The sequence below is a fragment of the Tursiops truncatus genome, chromosome Y (assembly GCF_011762595.2).
Source record: "Tursiops truncatus isolate mTurTru1 chromosome Y, mTurTru1.mat.Y, whole genome shotgun sequence".
NCBI lineage: Eukaryota > Metazoa > Chordata > Mammalia > Artiodactyla > Delphinidae > Tursiops > Tursiops truncatus.
The window spans coordinates 1074745-1099279 of record NC_133428.1 but is presented as its reverse complement, the minus strand read 5'-3'; the positions used below and the strand labels follow the sequence as shown (position 1 = coordinate 1099279).

Sequence of the window (24535 nt, the reverse complement as noted above, 5' to 3'; positions counted from 1 at the left end):
CAGAGAAGAAGAAAGACTGCCCTGCCCAGCAAGGAGCTCACGGAGCCCCAGAGGCTGTCAGCACTGTCTCTCCGCTCCAGGGACGCCCATCTAAGGAGACAGGCACATAAACACGGCAGTAGATGAAAGAGGTCCACAGTGGGAACACACCACTTACTGTGGGAGCAACCCGGACGCCACGGCTCATATAATCTGGAGAGGAAATGCCCCCTAAGTGAACAGCTACCAAAAGAGAGCAAAATAAACAACGCTCTCTAATTGTAAAACAAAAGGGGTCAAGCATCTGTTAGTTTCAAGAACTCTTCCAAAGGACAAACAGTTCAAAACCATTGATTCATGAGTACTTATTCAACTCAAGAGTATGACCCACCCTGTCCCACCAACCTTTGTTTCGACAATGTAGCATTAAAAATAACAGTAATGGTCAAGGAAGTCACAACTTGGCTTTAAGAGACGTGCATGATGTAAGTGAAAGGAGCCGGACACGAAATGACAAACACTGCACGATTCCACTAAGATGAGGCTCTTACAGGAGCCACGTTCACAAAGGCAGAAAGTGGGAGGGTGGGTGCCGGGAGCTGGGGAGGGAGAAACGGGGAGTCAGATGTTTAGTGAGTACAAATTTTGGGTTTGGGATGATGGAAAAGTTCTCGAGATGTGGACAGTACTGATGGTGGCCCAACAATGGGAATGTGCTTAACGCCACTTAAAAGTGATTACCATGGTAACATTTTAATCTTATGTGTATCTTCTCCCAATAAAAAAAAAATATGAACAGCCTGGTTATGCAGTACTCCTAGCTATGAGGCAGACACATGCACGCGCACACACACACACCCTGCACCTATGGGCCCCCTGGCATTGAGATGGGAGAGAACGTCAGAGAAACCTCTTGGCTACCCCTCACAGCAAACTCCACTCACAGGAAACAAACAGTCCTGAAAGTCTGCCCTGTGGCACGCATCTCTACTGTGGCTGAACTGCAGAATCAGTGCTAAGGAGAAAATATTAACTGACACTCCTCGCTGCGGGTACGATGCTTAAAGTGCCCCTGTCTCCTGCCGGGTGCCCACGTCCCGTGGTGTAACATGACCCATTTGTCTTGCAGCCACATCAAAGAAGCTTTTCTGGTTGACGACCAAGCAGACTGCTGCCAAGGAGAAAAACACTTCAACAATTCGTAGTTTAGGCACATATCCCTTTTTTTACATAATGACAATAAAAGTTCCTGGGACTCAACTTGTCTGGATTAAGTTTAGTTTGTGGTGAAATAAAATAAATTCATGCCTTGGGAAACATTTCCATTAGGAGAAGAAAGGAAGGAAGAAAGGAAGGAAGGGAGGGAGGGAGGGAGGGAGGGAGGAAAACGGAAGGGAAGGGAAGGGAAGGGAAGGAAAAGGAAACCCAGTTACACGTAGTAAAATGGAAAGTTCACTCAACTACATGTCATAACCTTTGCAGCGAATAAGCACTGTTATTCTGGACATGACGCCACCCCTGAAGGGCTGCAGTATTTCCAGTTAATTGGTTAGACCCCTGCTACTCAAAATGTGGTCCATGGACCAGCAGCGCCAGCAGCACCTGAGAGCTTGCTGGAAATGCAGACCCCTGTGCCCCACCGGACCCGCTGAATCTGAATCTACCTGTGAACAACATCTCCGAGTGATGCGCGCTCAAGCTTGAGGAATCTGGTCTACGTAGCAGGCCCCCAAACGGGGTCTTGGCACACTGGTGCCCTGCACTATGTTGTGTGACACGGCACTAGTAATGTGTGGTCTGTAATAGCAAAAACAGTTAAAAACGTCAAATAAATACATGTGGGCAAATCCATGATTTTTCATCTAAAATGAGAATCTTAGCTGTTTGCATCTCTATAAGGTTCCTTGACTGGGAACCAGAGTGGGGAGAAGAGAAAAGACACAGCCAAAGCCGGACCCGAAGGTCTGCACCCCGGGATCACAAAGCACTATTAAGACATCAAGATGTTACGCAGAATAACGTGTAAAGTAATTCAAAATTTCAGCTGATAGAAGAATTATGTGTAGCAGAGTATTATGCATATAGTGCGTATTAAACAAACACTGCCTGAAATCTCACACATTAAAGAAATCATACCATTTCAACCAGGTGAGTCGCATGAACCAGTCCCGTCTCACAGGAGTTTCATGCCCACGTTAGGGCAAGAGAACACTGCTTCCAACACAGCTAAATAAACAGTGGCTTAGGTGGGATATTTTAGTAGGAGTGAGTTAAATTATCTCCAGTTACTGTCATTATTTGCAGACCTGCAACAATGTTTAATGATTAAAACCAATAATTCATCATTCTGAGCGATCTTCCCAGTAAGGCAGATTGTACGCTGATCCCAAATGTTTTCTGCCCCACCTAGAGGTGGAGGGTCCATGGCTACATACACTTCTCTGTCCGTGGGTGCTGTGTCTTGCTTGGCCAATGGGCTGTGAGGAGTGCCAAGTACCACATCGGAGCAGAACTTTTAAGAGCCATCCCGAGATTCTGCCATTTTTCTTTACCCCCTGCCTCAAAACTAGCATACGTGTCAAGTTTAGCCAAGAGACCAAGCTGGGGAACCTAAGAGGGTAGGGGAAAGTGTTTTCCCTCTACGCTAGTCTAGGAAACCCGCAATTATAGAGCAGGCAATGAAAATCAGTATTCACACAAACTAGTAACATGTGAGGAGGAATATTAATTGATGCATATTCAAGAAAATACAGCTGAATCTATTGTTTGAGAGACCGTCCTGCCTCTCAAAACGCTGATTTCCGTTTTTATTCTCTTTTCCTTATGGCCACGCTATCAAAAGGAGGAGGCACTATAACATGAAATAAATCTCTCTTTCCTCAACTCACATGCAGTCAGGCTCCTGCCGTCCAGGCTCTCCTACCCTCTCCTTCAAAGTCACCAAGGCCACTGGGGTACATTCCACTGTCCTCACACCCTATTGGCCACAAGACACGGAGAAGGCTATTCACTACACCGTATCCTGCACAACCAAGAAAGTTAATATTTTCCCTTCTCTTTTCAGAAAGATGCTTGGAAAAGCAAATGGTATTAATTTCTGTGAAGACTTTTGCAGACTGTAAATTTTAACCAAGCGAGAAGATATTAACAACAGGACTGAAGACCAAGCCAAAGTTGCTGTCAACACATTTCGGAAGAATCTAGAGTAATAAAAATGTCAAATTACCACTAACGTACATTTAGGACGTGAAAGAATTATACTGATCAGAAGGTAATTCTGAGAACAGAAAACTGAAGAATTCTGATCAGATGACGAAATGTATATCCAACCCACACCCCATCCCCTCGTCCTGCTTATCCCTCCACAAGCTGGACCAGGCACACAGATATAATGTAATTAAAGCTGGACCAATATAAAGCGAGTGAAGAAGGATAAACTAACTATAATAAAGAGGTGTGAGGAGAACGAGGTTCCCAGCCTCGAGAATCTTGGGTTCCACGCGCAAACACACAGAAGCAAAAACCTCCAAGACAATGAACGTGAACGCAGCATCGTGTCAGCGCACAGGAGGGACTGAGTCATCGGTCCCTGAGCTGAGGAACTATAAAGGTCAGGAAAGGCTGCACAAAAGAAAGGAATTAAATCTGGCCATTGGAGGAAAAGGAGAATTTCACAGCAAAAACATCAGGAACGGGCACATCCGGTTTTCGGGTCCACGTGTAAGGAACATGGAAGTTGCCACTCCATCTTCACAACAAAGAAAAAGCTGAACAGACTGAAAAATCAACAACTGCTCTTGGACCCATAAGGCAAGGGAGGACACAGAACAAACCAGTGCTCCGAAGACTGGAGAGCCACACAGGCGGATACAGGCAGTCACAGCTCCCAGGGCAGAGATCCACAGGTGGAAGCCACCGTGGGAACCAGTGCTGGGGTAGGGAACCTCAAATCTAACTGACCAACTGCTGGAGGCCCCAGGTGACAAGTCTGAGGGTTACAACTATGCTGGAGCAGTGTGTTCTTCCCAAGACGGCCAGCTTCAGGGAAACTAGTTCACCAGATCTTAACTGGCCAGGGTATTATCAGAGCCTGCCTGACCTGGGGACAAGGGATACCCAACGCCAGCTGGCTTCAGCCATTCTGTCCCACCTAAGGGAGGAGAAAAAACTTCAGAAACACGTGTGAAGGTCACAGTCCAGAGGCACAGGCTCACTAAAAGACTGACATCTAATGATAAGACTAAGGATGCTTCCCCTCCCCCACATACCTCACCACCACGTGACTAAAGGCCTATTTAACAGCCGTTCCTTTTACCTGGTAGATCACATCCAGCTTTCAAGAGATAATTACAAGCCATATCAAAGGGCAAAAAACACAATTTGAGGAGAAAAAGCGAGCATCAGAAGCAGACATGGCAGGGATGTTAGAAATATCAGACCAGAAATTTAAAACAACTATGACTAATATGCTAAGGACGCTAATGGATAAAGGAGACAGTATGCCAGGACAGACGGGCAATGTAAGCAGAGACGTGGAAATCCTAAGAAAGAACCAAAAAGAACTGCTAGCTGTCAAAAACTGTAACAGAAATGAAGAATGCCTTTGATGGAATTAGGAGTAGATAAGTGCACAGCTCAGGAAAAAAATCATCAGACACCAAATTTCAGACCTACAGGCTCAATAAACAAGGAAATAAATGCCAAAAACCTGCACCTCAGCATATCACTTTCAAATTACAGAAAAAGATTTAAAAAAAAGAAAGCCTGAAAAAAGCCAAAGGAGAAAAATATACTTTACCTATAGAGGAACAGAGGATTGCATCCAACTTTTCCTCAGAAACCATGCAAGCAAGGAGAGTGGACAGAAATATTTAAAATGTTGAGATGAAAAAAAAACCCACCAACTAGAATTCTTTAACCTGTAAAATTATCCTTCAAAAGTGAAAGAGATATAAAGACTCTCTGACAAACCAAAACTGAGAAAATTTTTTGCCAGTACACCTGCCTTGCATGAAATGTTAAGTTCTTTAGAGAAAAAAATAACATCACTCAGATCTACCTAAAGCAAGAAAGAATATTAAAGAAGGAATACGTGAAGATAAAATTTTAAATTTTATTTATCTTATTCTTAATTGATAACAGTTTGTTCAAAATAATAATAGCATCAAGTTATTCACTTGTGTGTGCTTACATATACATTATGCATTATAAATATATATTTATATGTGCATTTTTATTTTATAATGTATACATTTATCTATTATATAACATATAAAATGTATATATTTATACCTAAATATATTTATATATTATATAAATATATTTATATAATTGTAGATATATATAAGTAAAATGAATGACAGCAAAAGATAGTGGGGCCAAGAGAAAGGAATTAGGATTAGTTTGTTATTGTAAAGTACTCACACAACCAGTGAAGAAGTATGGGACTATTTGAGAGTGGACTTGGATTCGTTGTAAATGTATACTGTAAACTCTAACACAACTACTAAATAAAGTAGAAAAAAAAAGTATAACTAATATGCTAAAAAAGGAGAGAAACCAGAATCATAAAATGCTTTAGCCAGACTCATCAAGAAAACAAGGGAGAGGGCCCAAATCGATAAAATCAGAAATGAAAAAGAAGTTACAACTGACACCTCAAAAACACAAGGGATCACCAGACTAGTATGAGCAACTCTATGCCAATAAAATGGATAAGCTAGAAGAAATGGACAAAATTCTTAGAAAGGTACAATCTCCCAAGACTAAACCAGGAAGAAATAGAAAATATGAACAGACCAATTACCAGTACTGAAATTCAATCAGTAATTTAAAGACTCCCAACAAAAAAAAAGTCCAGGACCACATGCCTTCACAGGCAAATTCTACCAAACATTTAGAAAAGAGGTAACAACAGTACTTCTCAAAGAATTCCAAAAAATTGCAGAGGAGGGAACGTTTCTGAACTCATTTTACGAGGCCACTATCACTCTGATACCACAACCAGAAAAAGATACCACAAAAAGAAAACTACAAGCCAATATCACTGATGAGCATAGATGCAAAATTCCTCAACAAAATACTTGTAAATTGAATCCAACAATACATTAAAAGGATCATACACCTTGATCAAGTGGGATTTATCCCAGGGATGCAAGGATTTTTCAATATCCACAAATTAATCAATCTGATACACTACATTAACCAATTGAAGAATAAAAATCATATGATTATCTCAATAGATGCAGAAAAAGCATTTGATAAAATTCCCCATTCATTTATGATAAAAACTCTCCAGAAAGTGGGCACAGAGGGAACACACCTCAACATAATAAAGGCCATATATGACAAACCCACAGTTAACATCATACTCAATACTGAAAAACTGAAAGAATTCCTCTAAGATCAGGAACAAGACAAGGATGCCCACTCTCAGCACTTTTATTCAACATAGATTTGAAAGTCTTAGTCACAGCAATCAGAGAAGAAAAAGAAATAAAAGGAATCCAAACTGGAAAGAAAGAAATAAAACTGTCACAGTTTGCAGATGACATGATACTTTACATAGAAAATCCTAAAGACGCCACCAGAAAACTACTAGAGCTCATCAATGAATTTGGTAAAGCTGCAGGATACAAAATTAATATACAGAAATCTGTTGCATTTCTGAACATTAACAATGAACTATCAGAAAGAGAAATTAAGGAAACAATCCCACTTACCATTGCATCAAAAAGAATAAAGTACCTAGGAATAACCCTACCTAAGGAGGCAGAAGACCTATACTCCAAAAACTATAATTGACACAAACAAATGGAAAGATACACCATGTTCTTGGATTGGAAGAACCAATATTATTTAAATGACCATACTACCCAAGGCAATCTACAGATTCAGTGCAATTCCTATCAAATTACCAATGGCATTTTTCACAGAACGAGAACAAAATATTTGAAAATTTGTGTGAAAACATAAAAGACCCCGAAGAGCCAAAATAATCTTGAGAAAGAAGAATCAAGCTGGAGGAATCACACTCCCTGACTTCAGAATATACTACAAAGCTACAGTCATCAAAACAGTACGGTACTGGCACAAAAACAGACGCATAGATCAATGGAACAGGATAGACAGCTCAGAAATAAACCCACGCATCTGTGGTCAATTAATCTATGACAAAGGAGGCAAGAACATACAACAGAGAAAAGACAGTCTCTTCGATAAGTGGTGCTGGGAAAACTGGACAGCTACATGTAAAAGAATGAAATTAGAATGTTCTCTAACACCATATACAAAAATAAACTCAAAATGGATTAAAGGCCTAAATGTAAGATTGGATATTATAAAACTCCTAGAGGAAAACATAGGCAGAACACTCTTTGACATGAATCACAGCAATATTTTTTTGGATCCTTCTCCTAGAGCAATGGAAAGAAAGCAAAAATAAACAAGTGAGACCTAATGAAACTTAAAAGCTTTTGCCCAGCAAAGGAAACTATAAACAAAATGAAAAGACAACCCACAGAATGGGAGAAAATATTTGCAAACCATGTGACAGACAAGGGCTTAATTTCCAAAATATACAAACAGCTTACACAGCTCAATTGAAAAAAAAAAAAAACCCAATCAAAAAATGGGCAGAAGACTTAAATAGACATTTCTCCAAAGAAGACATACACATGGCCAACAGGCACATGAAAAGATGCTCAACATCCCTAATTATTAAAGAAATGCAAATCAAAACCACAATTAGGTACCACCTCACACTGGTCAGAATGGCTATCATCAAAAAATCTACAAACACCAAATGCTGGAGAGGGCGTGGGGAAAAAGGAACCCTCCTACACTGTTGGTGGGAATGTAAATTGATACAGCCACTATGGAGAACAGTATGGAAGTCCCTCAAAAAACTAAAAACAGAATTACCATATGACCCAGCGATCCCACTCCTGGGCATATACCTGGAAAAAAACATAATTCGAAAAGATACATGCACCCCAATGTTCATTTCAGCACTATTCACAATAGCCAGGACATGGAAGCAACCTAAGTGCCCACTGACAGATAAATGGATAAAGAAGATGTGGTATATATACACAGTGGAATATCAGTCATAAAAGAATAACGAAATAATGCTTTGCAGCAACATGGATGGACCTAGAGATTATCATACTAAGTGAAGTCAGAGTATACAAATATCAAGATACCACTTAACTGTAGAATCTAAAAAAAAAATACAAATTTACAAAACAGAAATAAACTCACAGACATAGAAAACAAACTTATGGTTACCAAAGGGGAAGGGGTGGGAAGGATAAATTAGGAGTTTGGGATTAAGAGATACATGCTAGTACATGTAAAACAGGTAAACAACAAGGACCTAAGTATAGCACAGGGAGCTATATTCAATATCTGGTAATAACCTACAACAGAAAAAATCTGAAAAAGAATATCTGTATCTATCTACAAAACTGAACGACTTTGCTATACACCTGAATCACTGTGAATCATCTAGACTTCAATTTTAAAAAAACACAAAAAGTAGGAACAAAGAACAACAGCAACAAACAAAATAGTATCAAATGATAGATATTAACCCAACTAAATCAATAATCACTTTGAATGTCAATAGTCTAAATGTACCAATTAAAAGACATTGATCGTCAGAATGAATCAAAAAACCAGACCCAACTATACGTTGTCTATAAGAAGTGTACCTTAAATATACAGTCACATATAGATTAAACGTATGCTAATACTAATCATAAGAAAGCATGAGTAGCTATATTAATTTCAGACAGAGCAGACTTCAAAGTAAAGAAAATTATCAGGGATAAAAAAAGAACATTACATGTTGACAAAGGGATCAATTCTCCAAGAAGACATAACGGTTCTTAACAAACTCCATGAGACAAGCCCAGATAGAACCACAAGGAGAAACAGGTGCAATCACTATCATAGCTGGAGACTTCAACACCCCTCTCTCAGCCATGTACAGATCCAGCAGGCAGAAGATCAGTGAAGATATGGTTGAACTCAACAGGACCAACAGTCAACTGTGTATCATTGACATCTATAGACTGCTTCATCCAACAACAGCAGAATACACATTTTTCTCAAGCTCACATGGAATACTCATGAAGACAGGCCACATTCTGGGCCATAAAATACACTATAACAAATTTAAAAGAAGAGATATCATACAATGTCTGCTCCCAGATCACAATGGAATGAAAACTAGAAATTAATAACAGAAAGATCACTGGAAAACCCCCAAACATGGAGATTAAACAACACATTTCTAAATAACACATGGGTCAAAGAAGAAATCTCAAAAGTAATTCAAAATTATTTTCAACTAAATGAACATAAAAACACAACTTTTCAAAACCTGTGGCATGTAGGGGAATCAGTACTTAAAGAAAAACATATAGCATTGACTGTTATATTAGAAAAGAAAGATCTGAAATCAATACTCTAAGTTTCCGATTTACAAAACTAGAAAAGGAGAACAAATTAAATCCAAAGTGAGGAGAAGAAAAAAGAATCAGAACAGAAATAAATGAAATTAAAAACAGGAAATCCATAAAGAAAATCAACAAAACCAAAAGCTGTTTCTTTAAAAAGATCAATAAAATCATTAAACCTCCAGTCAGGCTAACAAAGAAGATGAGAGAGGACACAAATTACTAATATCAGAAATGAAAGAGGGGACATCACTATGGATCACATGGCAATTTAGAGTATAATAAAGGAATACTATGAACAACTCTATGCCCCAAAATTCAATAACCTAGATGAAATCGACTAATTCCTTAAAAGATACAACCTGCCAAAACTCACACATGAAGCAATGATCTGAATATGCTTATATCTATGTTAAGACATTGAAGCAATAATTAATAACCTTCAAAAACAGAAAGCACCAGGCCCACACGGGATCACTGGTGAATTCTACCAAACATTTAAGGAAGGAATTATACTAATTCTCTACAGTCTCTTTCAGAGGATAGCAGCAGAGGGATTAATTCCTCACTCATTCTATGAGGCCAACGTGACCCTAATACCCACACCAGACAAAGACATTACAAGAAAGCCGTAGAAAATTATCTCTCATGAACACAGATGCAGAAATCCTCAAGAAAATATTAGCAAACCGAATCCAAAACCGTATAAAAAGAATTCACAACATTTGACCAACAGGGATTTATCCCAGCATTGAATGCAATGCTGGTTCAACATTCAAACATCAATTAATGTAATCCATAACGATAAGACGCTAAGAGAGAAAAATCACATGATTATATTAATAGATGCAGGAAAACCATTTAACAAAATCTGACGCTCATTCATGATAAAGACTTTCAGTAAATTAGGAATAGAGGGAAACTTTCTCAACTTGATACAGACTATCTACAAAAGTACCTACAGCTATCATCAGACTTAATGGTGAGAAACTTGCAGCTACCCTGGACCAGCAACGCCAGAATCCACTGGAAGTCTCTTAGAAACACAGAATCTCAAACCCCAACCCAGACCTACTGAATCAGTCTTTGGAGGTGGGACCCAGGAATCTACTCGAGTAAGCTCACCAGGAGACGCTTAAGCATGCTAATGTTTGAGAAGCATTGCTCTAAGAAGGTGGGAGGCATAAAATAGTAGAAAGACAGAGAAAATAGAGGCCATGAGACAAGTATATTTCAAGGACAATACATGTGTGAGTTACAGCAGAGAGGACGGCAAATTAGCTTGAGGCATGAAACTGAGGAACTTTGCGGAAGGATGGGTATAAAGGTAAAGGAGAGGCTGGCACCAAGGAGAATTGTGAGTTTTTAGGTTGAGTGATGGAGTGAATATCCATGTTTTTAATTACTATAGAGAATCCAGGGTGAGAGACAGGTTTGGAGAAGGCAAAGAGGCAACTTGGTCCAGGTCACAGAGCTTGTAAGTCACACCCTCAGCCCTGGAGCCCAAAGACCAGACTCTCCACGTGACGCTCACCACCTCTCATGCAAAGGGCAGAAGAAATGTGTCTCAATGAGGACACAGCAACTTAAAGGGTTTTTAAAGGACCGTAAATCAGAAATGATCGGTATGGAGCTGAATCCACATCTCAGGATAGAAATAATGGCAGTGGTCTGTGCACGTATAGACGGAGGAATATCGGGGAGAATGAGGCAGGTAAAGAAGGGACATTTCATTGGCCAAAAATGAAGTTCTCATTCTGCCTTCCAAAAGAGAGCAAATGCCACTGTCCCATTTCCATTAGATTTCAGTGATTCAGAAAGACAGCCTTCACCTCTATACATTAAGCGTCTTAAGGCTTGATTTATGTTACTATAAATGCATTGTTGATACTACCTTAGGTCCAAGGAGAATGCAGGCGACCTAGCTTTGCGTTCGTCCTGAGCAAGACACAACCTCTCAGCAGAATGACAGCTACTGTGATGACACGGGGACTGTAGCACGGTGGCTCACAGAGGCCTGCAGATGTGACTCTCCCAAAGTAGGTTATTTTTTTCCTCCCCAATACTGTCCCCTGACTGAGCAGAAAATGATTTAGAAGTCATCTAGAAAAGCCTCCGAGCGTTTGTAATTCAACGTTCCATCAGAGTTCACTTCTCCTTATAATATTCTCCATTACCAGTTGGAAAACAAAAGTTCTAAGGAGTTTCATTGTCTTTTTGTCTCCAAACGACAAAGAAACGAAATAAACACACACAGGATGCAAACAACAAAAGCGGAGGATGGCTGCAGAAAGGAGCCGCATTCCAGAGTTTTAAAACACAGCACATCAACATGTTTGCTGCAAATGTGCCCTAGGTCCTGAAATTAGGCTTCCTGGTGATCGGAACACTTTTCGATGCAACTTCATGCAATACTTTGGGGATGGCCAAGATTTACAGTTGATTAGCCCGCATAGTTCAGTTCCTTTCTCAAAAGCTTCTAGGAAGGGATTATTTCTGCGCCCAGAGAGCCCCAGAGAATAGGGAGGGCGGCTCGCGGCCATAATGTGAATTCCCCGGACTCGGTACACTGTGCTCATTGAAGCAGATAAAGCAAAGTTAAAGAAGCATTTAGTTCTTCAGAATGCCAGCCTTAATAAGTATCTTTTTGTGGAAGGATTTAGGAGGAGGGGAGGGTTTACCCTTAGTGCAGGCATTATTTCCTCACACAAAAAGGGAAAATGTGCATACAGTTGGATGTAAAAAGCCAAAAACGCACATGCCCCCCTCGCTCCCCAAGGAAAAGATGCGGAACACACACTCCCAAACGCCAGCGCACGAATCTTCACAGCTTAATAGTCCCGAAGCCATTATGCAGCTTCTCTTGGGAAAGGCGGCTCATTCATCTGCAACCGCCCAAGTTCAACCTTGCAGCTGTGAGAACCCAGAGGCGCCCAGCCCTCCAGAGCCCCACCTTCATCAGCAGATGGACTCCAAAAGAGCTGCATCCCGTCCAGAGGAAGAGCGGGCAGCTCCCCGGCCCCTCTCCACAAAGCTGCCACCAAGGCACGTGAGAAACGTCTACGAAAGGCTGGATCGGCCACATCTGCAGGCGGCCGAACACCCGGTGACCTCCGCTTGCACAGCGCAAGGCCCGGCCTGGCCCAGGCAGCTTCCACAGTTCTCATTCCCTATGCGGAATCTGACGCAGCATCAGTCACTTGTAATTACTTAAAATGCCCGGTGTTTAATAAGGCAATGCCACGTGATCCCAGTTTTCTGACCACCAGCACACGTCTCCCCTTCAGCTCTGCCTTACCGCGACCTGTCTTCCAACACGAATATACATCAGCATCCATGTGAACTGAGCTACTGGCGTGAGGAAAAGCACATGGAGATGCACACGCTGTAGCCCGAGTGGGATTTCTGCTGTAGCTAAAGATGGTGAAATGCCCAGTTCATCCACTTCTATTACTCTATGCCTGAAATTTTCAAGAGGAACTCCCATAACCTAAGGCAGATTGGGAAGGTTCTTCCTAGACATCAACATTTGCTACTCTAATAGATACTATAATAGAGAGAAAGAAGGAAAGAAGGAAAGAAAAGAGGAAGGGAGGGAGGGAGGGCCACCTTTACAAAGTGCACACTTTAAGTCGCTGCCTCCCCCATGCGAATGGAAAATGAACTCACCCACATTGGTAGCTCTGCTCTGAAAAGACCCAGTTGAGAGAAGTTCTTTCTTTATTGTGTGGTTTTAAAGACTATTCTTTGACCTCTGCTATTTATGACTTAAGATCTGTGAAGACAGGGCCAAACCCCTTTGGCTCGAAAAGGCGCTCACAAACAAAAGCTTTTCACCTTTGTTCCACTTACCTCATTCCCCCTCAGAACACGTCCATACGCACCCCCCGGTTTCACAACTGAAACTGCATTTTCTTCTCTCTTTTGCCCAGTCACAGCCATTACCTAACTGACAAGTGGCCACCTTCGCTCCTTTCCAAGGAATGAAGCCCTCGTTGTCAGCACCGGCTGAAAGAGCTCTGCTAGGAATATAGATGTCTTGTCATCTCACCTCAGTGAACCATGAAACTGTGGATAAAATGGTTCAGGAAACTAAACCACGTACCAGGCAAGTGTCAGCCACGATGGGGCATTTCTCTAGTAATTTGTTATTTTAGGGATTTATGGATTTATCTATTGCCTTTCTCACTCCTAAAAGGATTCAAGATAATTTACAAAGATCCACAGGATACAGCTAGAAAACAAATCTCACGTGTGTGTGATAAAAACAAGATAAAGGAGAAGAAACACTGGAGTCAGGGATAAAGCTAGTTCCCACACACACGGGATAAATTTCAGTAACCTTGTTAAAGGAGGTGATTTTATTTACCATTCAGCTTTCTAACAGTCAGTTCTAAGGGCAAAACACAGTGTCCACAGGCTAAAATATCTACCAGTTTCTAAGGGACGCATAATTAGTACTGATAAAGTGGACATGATGAATGCTTTCCCAAGTCTTCTCCTAAAGATGGCATGGAATAACAGACCACTGTCCTTGACGAGTTCCTCAGAGTGGCCTCAGTGACTGGGTTTGTGAGACAGTTTCTGAGAATATTACACGTGCTGCATTGCAGCAACATGGGATTCAGTAAATGTCATTTGTCAAAGGACCATTTTGAGATTGTGAAAGGACATAGTCAGTCCTGTCACGGAAGCATGGACTGTACAGCATCTGGAAACTATATATCTATCAGGCATGTATAAATACTGTTTCTCTCTGGTGCCTTTTGGTACTGCAAGGATCCCAAAGGTTTGATATTCTAGTTCTAGTACCAGGAGAGCAGCGGCTTGTTGATACGTCACTGTCATTTCACAGCCAGCAGAACTGCTGTTAGCTCTGACATCCACAGCAAAAATTACAGGTCCTAATGAGGATGACTGTTTGAATAAAAACGTCATCCTAACTCTGCCTAGACACTCATCAAAGAAGATGAAGGGAGTACTTGATAAAGATCCTCCTTAGGAAAAATTTTCTCTTCCAACCCAGAAGAAAGCAAAAGGTACAAACTCAATGGTCGATCCCATGCACAGCTATGGTAATTTTAGGCTGAAAAAGAGTTTAGAACAAATGCCCAGCTTAGCCATTAAACATACACACACACACACACACACACACACACACACACACACACACACACACACACACACACTCTTCATATAACCAAGCAGCACCCTATGGTACCTTCCCAGGACAGACCATCCCCCCATGTCCTCTGCATTCCTCTCGTTTGTAGAAAAACTTTAGCCTCCTAGGCTTTCCCTGAGTTCCAAAAAACAAATTTAATCTGAGAAGTGAAAAATGCAGAAACAAAGGAAAACAGTCAGGCAAGACAAAATAATAGTTTAGCCATTAAACAAAAGCAAGGACGTTTGTTTCCTTCTCAAGGGCTATAGATAATATTCTGAGCCATGTCCTTGGGCTGTTTTGGAGATACTGAAACCCCCACCAGGTGGAAGAAGTTAACTTCATGTTGATCACAAGCACGTAGACCCCAGACCAGCTGGAACCAGAAGGTTGATGACGTTGACTCCCAAAATACCACCAGGTCACCTCACCACCAACCAATCAAAATTACGTCCACAAGCTGATGGTACACCTGCAGCCCTTCTCCTCACCGAGCCATTAAAAACATTTCCCTGAAAGCCATCAGGGAGTTTGGGTCTTTTGAGCACGAGCCGCCCATACTCCTTTCTTGGCCTTGCAATCAACACTACACTTCCCTTCACCACAACCCAGTGTCAGTAGATTGGGTTTACTGCACGGGCAATCAGACCCAAGTCTAGTTCAGTAACAACATCACCCAAAGAACATCATACTTTGAGCAATGAATCTTACAGAAAGTCCTATGACCCCAAAGATTAGAAAACAAATATACGAAGGTAATTGAATGTGATTATTTATAGGATGAAGGAAGTTCTTCTACATCAAATAGATCAAAAGTGAGAAATCTTGAGAAAGGAAAATTAATTTTTCAAATAATTAGCCTATATTCCTTCTTTAGGCAAATTAGGCACAAGAGCAGCTCCTAGTAAAGAGAGTGTCAGCTAGTAAAAACAGAGTTGAAATTAATACCTAGATTTATTTCCCTATAACAACTGCTCTTTTACAAACATCGAGCAATAGTGTTTCCAAGACAGACCATGTACCAACACATATTAGGCTTCTAAGAGGAACTCCTGTGTATGATTAGGTAGAACAACTTGACCCCCATGTCAAGGACTACCTACAGGATGGGGTCACAATCATGAACACAGAAAAGCAAATGCTGACCCCCCACCCCTAAATTCAAGTGAGAGTTTTCACCTCAGGGGAGACTACTTCTTGGAGAAGGCAGGGCAACTCAGCACAATGACGTATTCAGTGCCCACAAATTCTGCCCTCCCCAGCTTACTGAAGTCCAAGTCTATCTTCTTTCTAAAACATAACCATGCCCATCCTTCAATCGACACTGGTCCTCTTTGCCAGTTGCCAGCTCAAACCCAGCATCTTCAAGCAATCGGAGCTCATCCCGGCTCCTCTGTGTGCCTTCTGATGAATACAACTTCAAAACGTTTGTCAGACCATTATCACCATGTGACGCATCCTGATGTATATGTGTTTCATATGTTCAAAATGCATTCCCTTTCTAAAGCCAGCTTTCAGGGAACCCTTCCTCAGTCATGAACCAAATAAGAGATTTCGTTTGCATCTTCTTTCATCAGATGGAAGGAGAAATTGCTAGGAAGAGCTGAGGAAGGGGTGAGGATAAAGACTTACATAGAGGTGCTTCTTCCCCTCCACATGTCTTTGCTTTGAAGTTTACAGCAGGTGGAAGTCTTTCACATCCATAAAAACCGATATGGAAAATCAGAAACACGCTGGGCTATTAACATGTCACATGTTGGATTTAAATCCAAAAAAGAACCTGTTCTTTTCCTTAAATATTGATGGTGCTATGAGCCTGGCCAAGTTTCGCAAGTTACTGCAGCACACAGGCTAGTTTCCAGGCTAAAAAACACCCTGGAATGTTCCAGCTACTGATGGCTAATGATCGCCCCAAAGCACACTAATATGTTTGATAAAAGTTCCCAGCGTGGGGGCAGAAAACACTTACCATAAGAATGACGGTGTGAGGGAAAGCAAGTCAGTGACACCAGCTCGGGCTGCCTTCCATGCTGAAGGCTCCAATTAGGGCTGTGAGCTTGCATTCCAGGAGGCGGTGACAGATGGCAAATCTCTCATTGTTAAAATCATCAACTCACCGATCCACCTGCCTGAGCCCTAGCAGGGACGCTGCTGGGAGCCTTCGCTGATTCTCAGAAACCTCAGCACCCACCACTCCAGAACGGAAGTTCTGAAACTAGGGACTCATTTAGCTCCCCCATTTGTACGCTCTTTTTGTTTTTATCTGTTGTTCCCCATTCTCTCACTTTGTTCTTTCTTTTTTTCTCCATTTCTGCCTTCCCCTCAGAGATGATACCGACTTGAATGTTCCCCTACAGTGACACTGGATGGAGTACTTGAGAATGTAGTTACACATGGACCCCTCACTCAAGGCTGCTGAGGATGTGACTTTCCAGCTGCATGGAGACCCGGAAATCCAAGAGCTCAGGTGTCCCGGAGAACAGACTTCATCTCTTGGTTAGCACAGAAGCACATCATGGTCTTTGGGGTACTTAAAATTATGCCATTTACTGGCATGATGTTATAGGATAGTCTAACAAATGTGCATTTGACAATTTTTATTCATCATGCTAGTACTATAATGCATGTACAGACTGGTATTTCAAAAGAACAGTAGCCAAACTTTCACACGCCTCACCATTTCTTTTCATACGCATTCCATACACATTTTCATTCCACTGGTTTAAGGAAATACAATATTTCTCTCTTCCTAGATTATCACATCCCATTTACTTAGAAATAACATCATGATCATTACTTATGGACATAATAACATTGGTATCCAAAATAAAGGGAATTAATTTGAACACTGGAGAAGTCTTCTACTCCTCCAGTGGCACAGTCCTACAACTTCTCTTGACAATCAATGTCAATGGTGGCTTTGCCTATGGAATAACTGGTACCTCCCAAAAGATATCAATATGTTGGACAAGAGACGCTCAGTATACGTCAACTTTGTCCTTGAAGTCGATTACACAAAGTCAGGGAAAACTGTATGAATGTCAGTAAGTATTACAATAGGCTTTAAATGTTTGAAAGGATATAAAACAACTGAACTTTCGAACTGTTGTACACTAGAATATTACAAAAAATTAACTGTTCAACTTTGGTTCTTTGCGTGTTTGGACATAGCGCATTTCCATGGGTGCCTGAGTTTTCATTTTCCTCCTTAAGATGTATTTTCCTGGGGCTCTATGGATTTAAAGTCATTACCACGTAAATCACAGAAGGCATCTAACACAACCCAAAAACCTTCAACAGTCACATTCAGTCACGTTTCTGGGGTTTGACCTTTATCCGATAAGTTTCAGAGATGTCAAATGAAACTGCCCAGATGTTCATACAAGCAAAACCAATCTTCCTCACCTCGAAATCTGGCTCTGAAAAAACCTGCAAAATCACTAAGAATCTGGAGTTAGAGCCCTTATAAGAACCGAACTCCCACTGAGATCAAAGCAACACGCCACCGCACCAAGATTGAGCCCTAAATTACTGCTTTTCAACTCAAATCCTCACAACCAAATGGGAAACAAAAGTCGGGTGAGTGAGTTATAACACCCAAAAGGAGAAGGATGAGCATGCCTGCTCCCAGACAGGGGTGCGTGTCAACAAGAACGTCATTCTTGGATGCAATGCTTAGAAAGGTAACTGAGCAGCATAAGGTCAAAGGATGCTTATTTTATAAAGTAAATGCATGACTCGCATGCAAATATAAAATGAACAAGTGTCCACGATTTAACTCATGAAATACTGCAAGAACCAGTAGTATGTTACTGGTTCAAAGGAGAAATCCAGGAAATATAAATATATTCACACAAAAACAAATGCTAGAATGGATATACAACTAGATGCAAAATGGTCTATTGATGGGGGAAGCATCAACGCACTACACTGCACACAACCATTTGCATTTCCGTGGACAAGAATCACCTGCATTATTACCAGCTTTCTACGTTTACAGAGTAACAAAATAGCTCAAAGACGATGAGCAACGCAGATAACCTGCAAGGGTGCAAGAGGGGACATCCAGCCATATTTTGCCCATCTTGAAGCGCTCCACAATTTTTACTGGCTCTAATAATTGCGTTTTAACACTGAATTTTCAAAAATTAATTGTGATTTGATGTTTTCTTACTGTTGTTTACCATTCATTCATTCAACGAATCCTCTCAAGCTGACCAAAAATGTTCCACACAGGAGGCTAGAAACTGTCCATTTTTTAGTTTGAATACACCAAGATATGTCTTTGTACTGAGAGACAAATGCAACTGTACTGTTTTGTTTTTGACTGATTTTGCATATGTGAATGCAACGGCAAACTCTGGCAAATGGGCAAGTCCAGCCGGGCACTTGTTTGTGTACAGCCAGCAGGCAAAGAATGGTTCTTACATTTTTTAATGGTTGGGAAAGATAATAAAATTTCATGACATGAACATTACATGAAATTCAGATTCCAGTGTCCACACATAAAGCTTTATTGGAACACAGCCACTGTCCTTTGTTTAGGGACTATCTATCACTGATTTCAGGCTACAGTGGCCACATGAGTAGTTGCCACAGAGACTTTATGGGCTACAAAGATGGAAATATTTACTATCTGGCCTTTAACAGAAATTGTATATGACGTGGACTTCCCTGGTGGTGCAGTGGTTAAGAATCCGCCTGCCAATGCAGGGGACATGGGTTTGAGCCCTGGTCCGGAAGATCCCACATGCCGCGGAGCAACTAAGTCCATGCGCCACAACTACTGAGCCTGTGCTCTAGAGCCCGCGAGCCACAACTACTGAGCCTGCGTGCCTAGAGCCCGTGCTCCACAACAAGAGAAGCCACCACAATGAGAAGCCCGCGCACTGCAACGAAGAGTAGTCCCCGCTCGCCGCAACTAGAGAAAGCCCGTGCACAGCAACGAAGACCCAACGCAGCCAAAAATAAATAAATAAATAAAAATAAAGAAATTGTATATGATGAGCATTAGAATTCCTAACATATAATGAGCCCCTGAAAAGGTGCTTGGCGCATACCACATGCTCGGTAAATTATATGTTTATTTTCCTTCATATAATAAAGTAGAACTGCTGAGAATAGGAGTGTGTTCTTCAATTCCTTTATAACTCGCAAAATGCACAGACCAGGGTTCTTCAACCTCCCTCGGCACCACTGAGCTTGGAGCTTCTTCACTGTGAGGGCATCCTGTAGTTTGTCAGCATTCCTGACCTCCACCCACTAGATGCCAGTAGTGACGACCAAAAACGTCTCCCGCCATTGCCAAATGTCCCCTTGGGAGCAGAATCGCTCCAGCTTGAGAACCACTGGCCTCAAACCATGCAGGACAGTAAGTCACTGCTCTACATCATCTAGGAGCTAAATGATGCCAAAGACCCCTGACTTCATAGTACTGGCTTCATTATAGGAGGAAGATTTTCCTAATTAATAATAAATAACCATGCTAAGTTACATGGATACAAAATGGATTATAACCTTTTTCCTGAAGGTAATACAGTAATGACGTACTTTGGGGGAGGAAGAAAATGTACTGTATGGACTTCATTCATGGATTCATTCACAAATATTTGGTGAGCAACTACTCTGTGCCAAACTCCATTCTAGGCTTGAAAATACCACAATGAACAAAGACAACTCAGTCGATGCCCCTCGGAGCTTACTTTCTGGTGAAGGAGACAGACTCTCAGAGATAAAGGAACAACTGTATAATGTCGTGCGGGTATAATAAGGCCGAGGAAGTGTGTAAATGGGTGGGAGGTGACCTGGGAGGGCAAGGCTGAGAAGGTGGCATTTGTGCTGAGACGTAAATGGGGTGCGGTGAGCTGGGTGACTGCGGAAGGATCCTTCTGGTGGAGGGAAAAGCAGGCTTGATGGGGGTAAAGCAGAGGAGAAAGTTGGAGAGAGAGCACAGGCAGACAAGACAGGGCCGATGTTTTAGACTGAGTGAGGTAGGAAGATATTAAAAGGTGTGAGGCAGACAGCAGCAAGATTCAGCTGATATGTTTAAAGGGTCTTTCCAGCAGCCACGTGGGTCGAGTAGAAGCTGGGAGACCCAAGAGGATGCTCCTGGATGGGTCCAGGCAAGAGATGATGGCAGGATGGACAAGGCAGGCAGTTAGATGGGAAGAAGAACTCACCTTCTGGAGGGATCCTGAAGGTGATGGGCTTTGCAAACACAACGAGAACTAATTAGAAAGTGTGTACTTTCTATAAAATATTATGTAAACTTTATCTTTTAATATATATTCAGAAAGTTATATCATCAGCATTATTTCTTGATTTGATGAGGTGTTTTTACTCTTCTGTCCGAATATTTGCTCAAAACGGTTTTTCAAGTTGTTGCTCTCTATACAACACAGCCTAGGAGATGGCATTCCAAACTTTAGTTTACCTCTACTGATTTGCTGAGTGATTCCAGGACATTATGCAATACATACGTGCCTGAATTTCCCCATGGGTAAAATGGAGTTACCACCGCTCACCCTTCACCTCATTAACCTAAAAAGCAAAGGAAAAGCCTACACGATGCTTCATGAATCTCAGAAGAAGTGCAAACTGTAATTATCTGCAAATGTATCCCATGGTGATAATATCCAAAAGACATAAACTTTGATTAACATGTAAGATTCATCCCCAAGTATTCAGACTAAAGACAACCCTTAAATTTATGTTGGCTTTGTAATATATTTCAAAGTTTCCGTTGAAGTTATCTATGACTTACTGATTCATTTCTGCTTTCAGGCAAAAGGAATTGATTTCTTTTCTTGTCAAGTTCAGTCTCTCAGGTCAGCCTTGATCATTCAATTACAAAACATGGTTTAACAATCTGTATTCCCTAGGGCTGCAATGTTCTTTAATTAGGATATTTTAAAAGCAGTTTAAATGAACGTGTCCCATTCAAATTTCAAGTGTAAAAAAAATGAATTTCTTGATGGCATAAGGAGAAAAGAGGTGCTTGTGAGAAATAATACTGATACAACAAATTATCATTCAAGTAATACCCAACTAACAAAACTGGACAAAAACACTACTTATGAAATTTAGTCAGCCTCATAGCCATACATTCATACACACACACACACACATATATATCCTCTCCTGCAGTGATGACATAAACAAATTACCCAAAACACCAATTGAAGAACAATGAATATAATAGATAACCAGAAAATATCTTATCAGAGCAAATATGTATGATATTATATAAAAAGAGTTAAAGGATCATAAACCAGACATTTCATTTCTGCCCAGGATCCAGAGAGTCAGAACTAAGCAAAGTTTGTTTTCACCAAATAATTTCACATTCACATAAATAATTCTGTTCTGTTTTTAATAACGCTCATGCGGATTAAATGACACAACGCATGCATGAATGTCAGAATGTATCATTATAGTGAAGTTTTAGGTTTAGGAACATTATTCTACAACCGTTTACTTTGAGATAATTTGTTTGAAAGACCTTTCAAACTAATAAAGTGCTTCATAAATATGCTGTTTCATATTATTGTGTATTGCTCAGATGAAATTTTGGTTGTAAAATCAAGGAATGCTTCAATTTTCGGTCTAATAGTCGTAACCATGAAAGAAATCTCATCAAACGCTATTACAATCCCAAAGTGCTGCAGTATTGATAGCAAGGTTAAACTTTATTCACTTATATAATCTGAATAAAACCGACTTTGAGACTGGAGCTGAAGCACATACATACATATATACTCTCTCTATAAACATATAAATATATTTAAAGATGGTGATGTTTGGGGACTGAGGTAAGAAATCTATGCTATGAAACCTATGAATGAGTATAATGGTAACTTGAGAGCATGTGTGTGCAACAAGAAGTACTCAAAGATAGAAAAGAGACTGCTTCAAGAATCCGATTAGCGAACGAGCAATTCCCACACACAAACACAATAAACGCATACAAAACAACTTAGGTGTAAGGAGAACGCATGAAATCTTCTCGTGTAATCAGAAGATGTTTTCTCCTTAAAAATACTTTTGATTGAAATAATTAGAGAATAAAGAGAGAAATAAGGTAGTATCAGTAATGTCGATATATGTATCTTGATTGCAGTGGTGGCCACACTAACTAAATCCACACATGTGATAAAATCTCACAGAACTATATACATACCTTGTACCGAGGCGATTTTCTGCTTGTGCTATTGTTCTGCATATACGTAAAGGGTAACCGCTGGTGGGAAATGAGTGAAGAGTACATGTGATCTCTCTGTACTAGCTCGGCAACGTCCTGTGGCTCTAACAGTTGTTACAAAATGAAACGTTCTTTAAAATACTGACACAGTTGTAGGGAACGTACCTTAGAACACTGCTTGTGATTCTGGCACCAAACCAGGGAACCGTTGTTCTGCGAAAAGAAAAAGAAATATTGACTCATTAAATGATTTTCTATTTGAGGGACTTCCCTAGCAGTCCAGTGGTTAAGACGCTGTGCTTCCACTGCAGGGGGCACAGGTTCGATCCCTGGGTCGGGGAACTAAGATCCCACATGCCGCGTGGCTTGGCCAAAAAAAAAAAAAAAAAAAAAAATTAAAAAAAAAAATTTTCTATTTGAAATCTACATACACCTGTGTGTATTAATATAATTTTAAAATACTTGCATTAATGAAAGACCAATTTTGCCACCCTGGTATATGTCCCTCTTCCTAAAACAGGATATCATTTTTTGCCCTTGACTTTATGATACAAACACATATAAAATAATGAAGATTTCAAGGTGTTTCAAAAGGAAAAGTGTCTGAGCCGTCTCTCGGGTGTGCTGAGCAACAGAATACAGACCAACAGGAAAATGACCGCTAGACGGTTCTTCCATAGTAAGTAGCTGTGGTAAATTTACAAGTTGGCATCCTGGAGGCTTTCAATTTTAACCAATTCAGTAATAAGTGTTTGAGCCTGGACGTCAAATCCCATGGGAAAAACCTCCTCTTTCCCTTTAACTGGGATGTGTGACTCTGGACAAGGGAATTACTATGTCTGTCCCTCAGTCTGTATCTATCTGTAAAGCATAAGGACAATATCTCCTGCGTGAGGTCAGTGGGATAACTAAGTGAGACACAATCCACTTTGCACAGCTTGACAGTTACTCAACATGTACCAAATACTAGGACTAGGATTTATTTGTTTATTAAAATTTATTTTATTGAACTATAGTTGATTTACAATGTGTTAATTTCTGCTGTCCAGCAAAGTGATTCAGTTATATAAATATATACATTCTTTTTCATATTCTTTTCCAGTACGGTTTATCACAGGATATTGAATATAGTTCCCTGTGCTCTACAGTAAGACCCTGTTGTTTATCCATTCTCTATATACAATAGTTTGCATCTCCTAACCCCAAACTCCCAATCCTTCCCGTCCCCAACACCCCTCCCCCTTGGCAACGACAAGTATGTTCTCTATGTCTGTGAGTCTGTTTCTGTCTTGTAGATAAGTTCATTTGTGTCACATTTTAGATTCTACATATAAGTGATATCCTGTGGTATTTGCCTTTGACTTACTTCACTTAGTATGACAATCTCTAGGTCCACCCACGTTGCTGCAAATGGCATTGTTTCCTTCTTTTTTATGGCCGAGTAGTATTCCATTGTATACATGTACCACATCTTCCTTATCCATTCATCTGTTGATGGACACTTAGGTTGCTTCCATGTCTTGGCTATTGTAAATAGTGCTGCTATGAAGATAGGGGTGCATGTATCTTTTTGAATATAGCTTTGTAGGACTACGATTTATTATCCCTAGTATTTGAATTTCTGCTTGAAACTTGTCATTCCACATGACTAAAATTTTGGTGATGGTTGGACTGTGATATTTACATCAGATTGTTCTAGGCTGGCGTGGTTGAAACAGATAACAGAAA

The 24535-nt window shown here is 40.6% G+C and overlaps 1 protein-coding gene across 1 annotated transcript in view; it reads right to left on the bottom strand.

Moving 5' to 3' along the window:
* LOC117310572 (anosmin-1) overlaps nt 1-24535 on the bottom strand; it is a 189738-nt gene that overhangs the window by 129369 nt on the left and 35834 nt on the right. The window contains exon 2 of the mRNA XM_073799731.1: nt 22973-23020. Coding sequence (XP_073655832.1) covers nt 22973-23020 — 48 coding nt within the window. The remainder of the gene's footprint in view (nt 1-22972; nt 23021-24535) is intronic.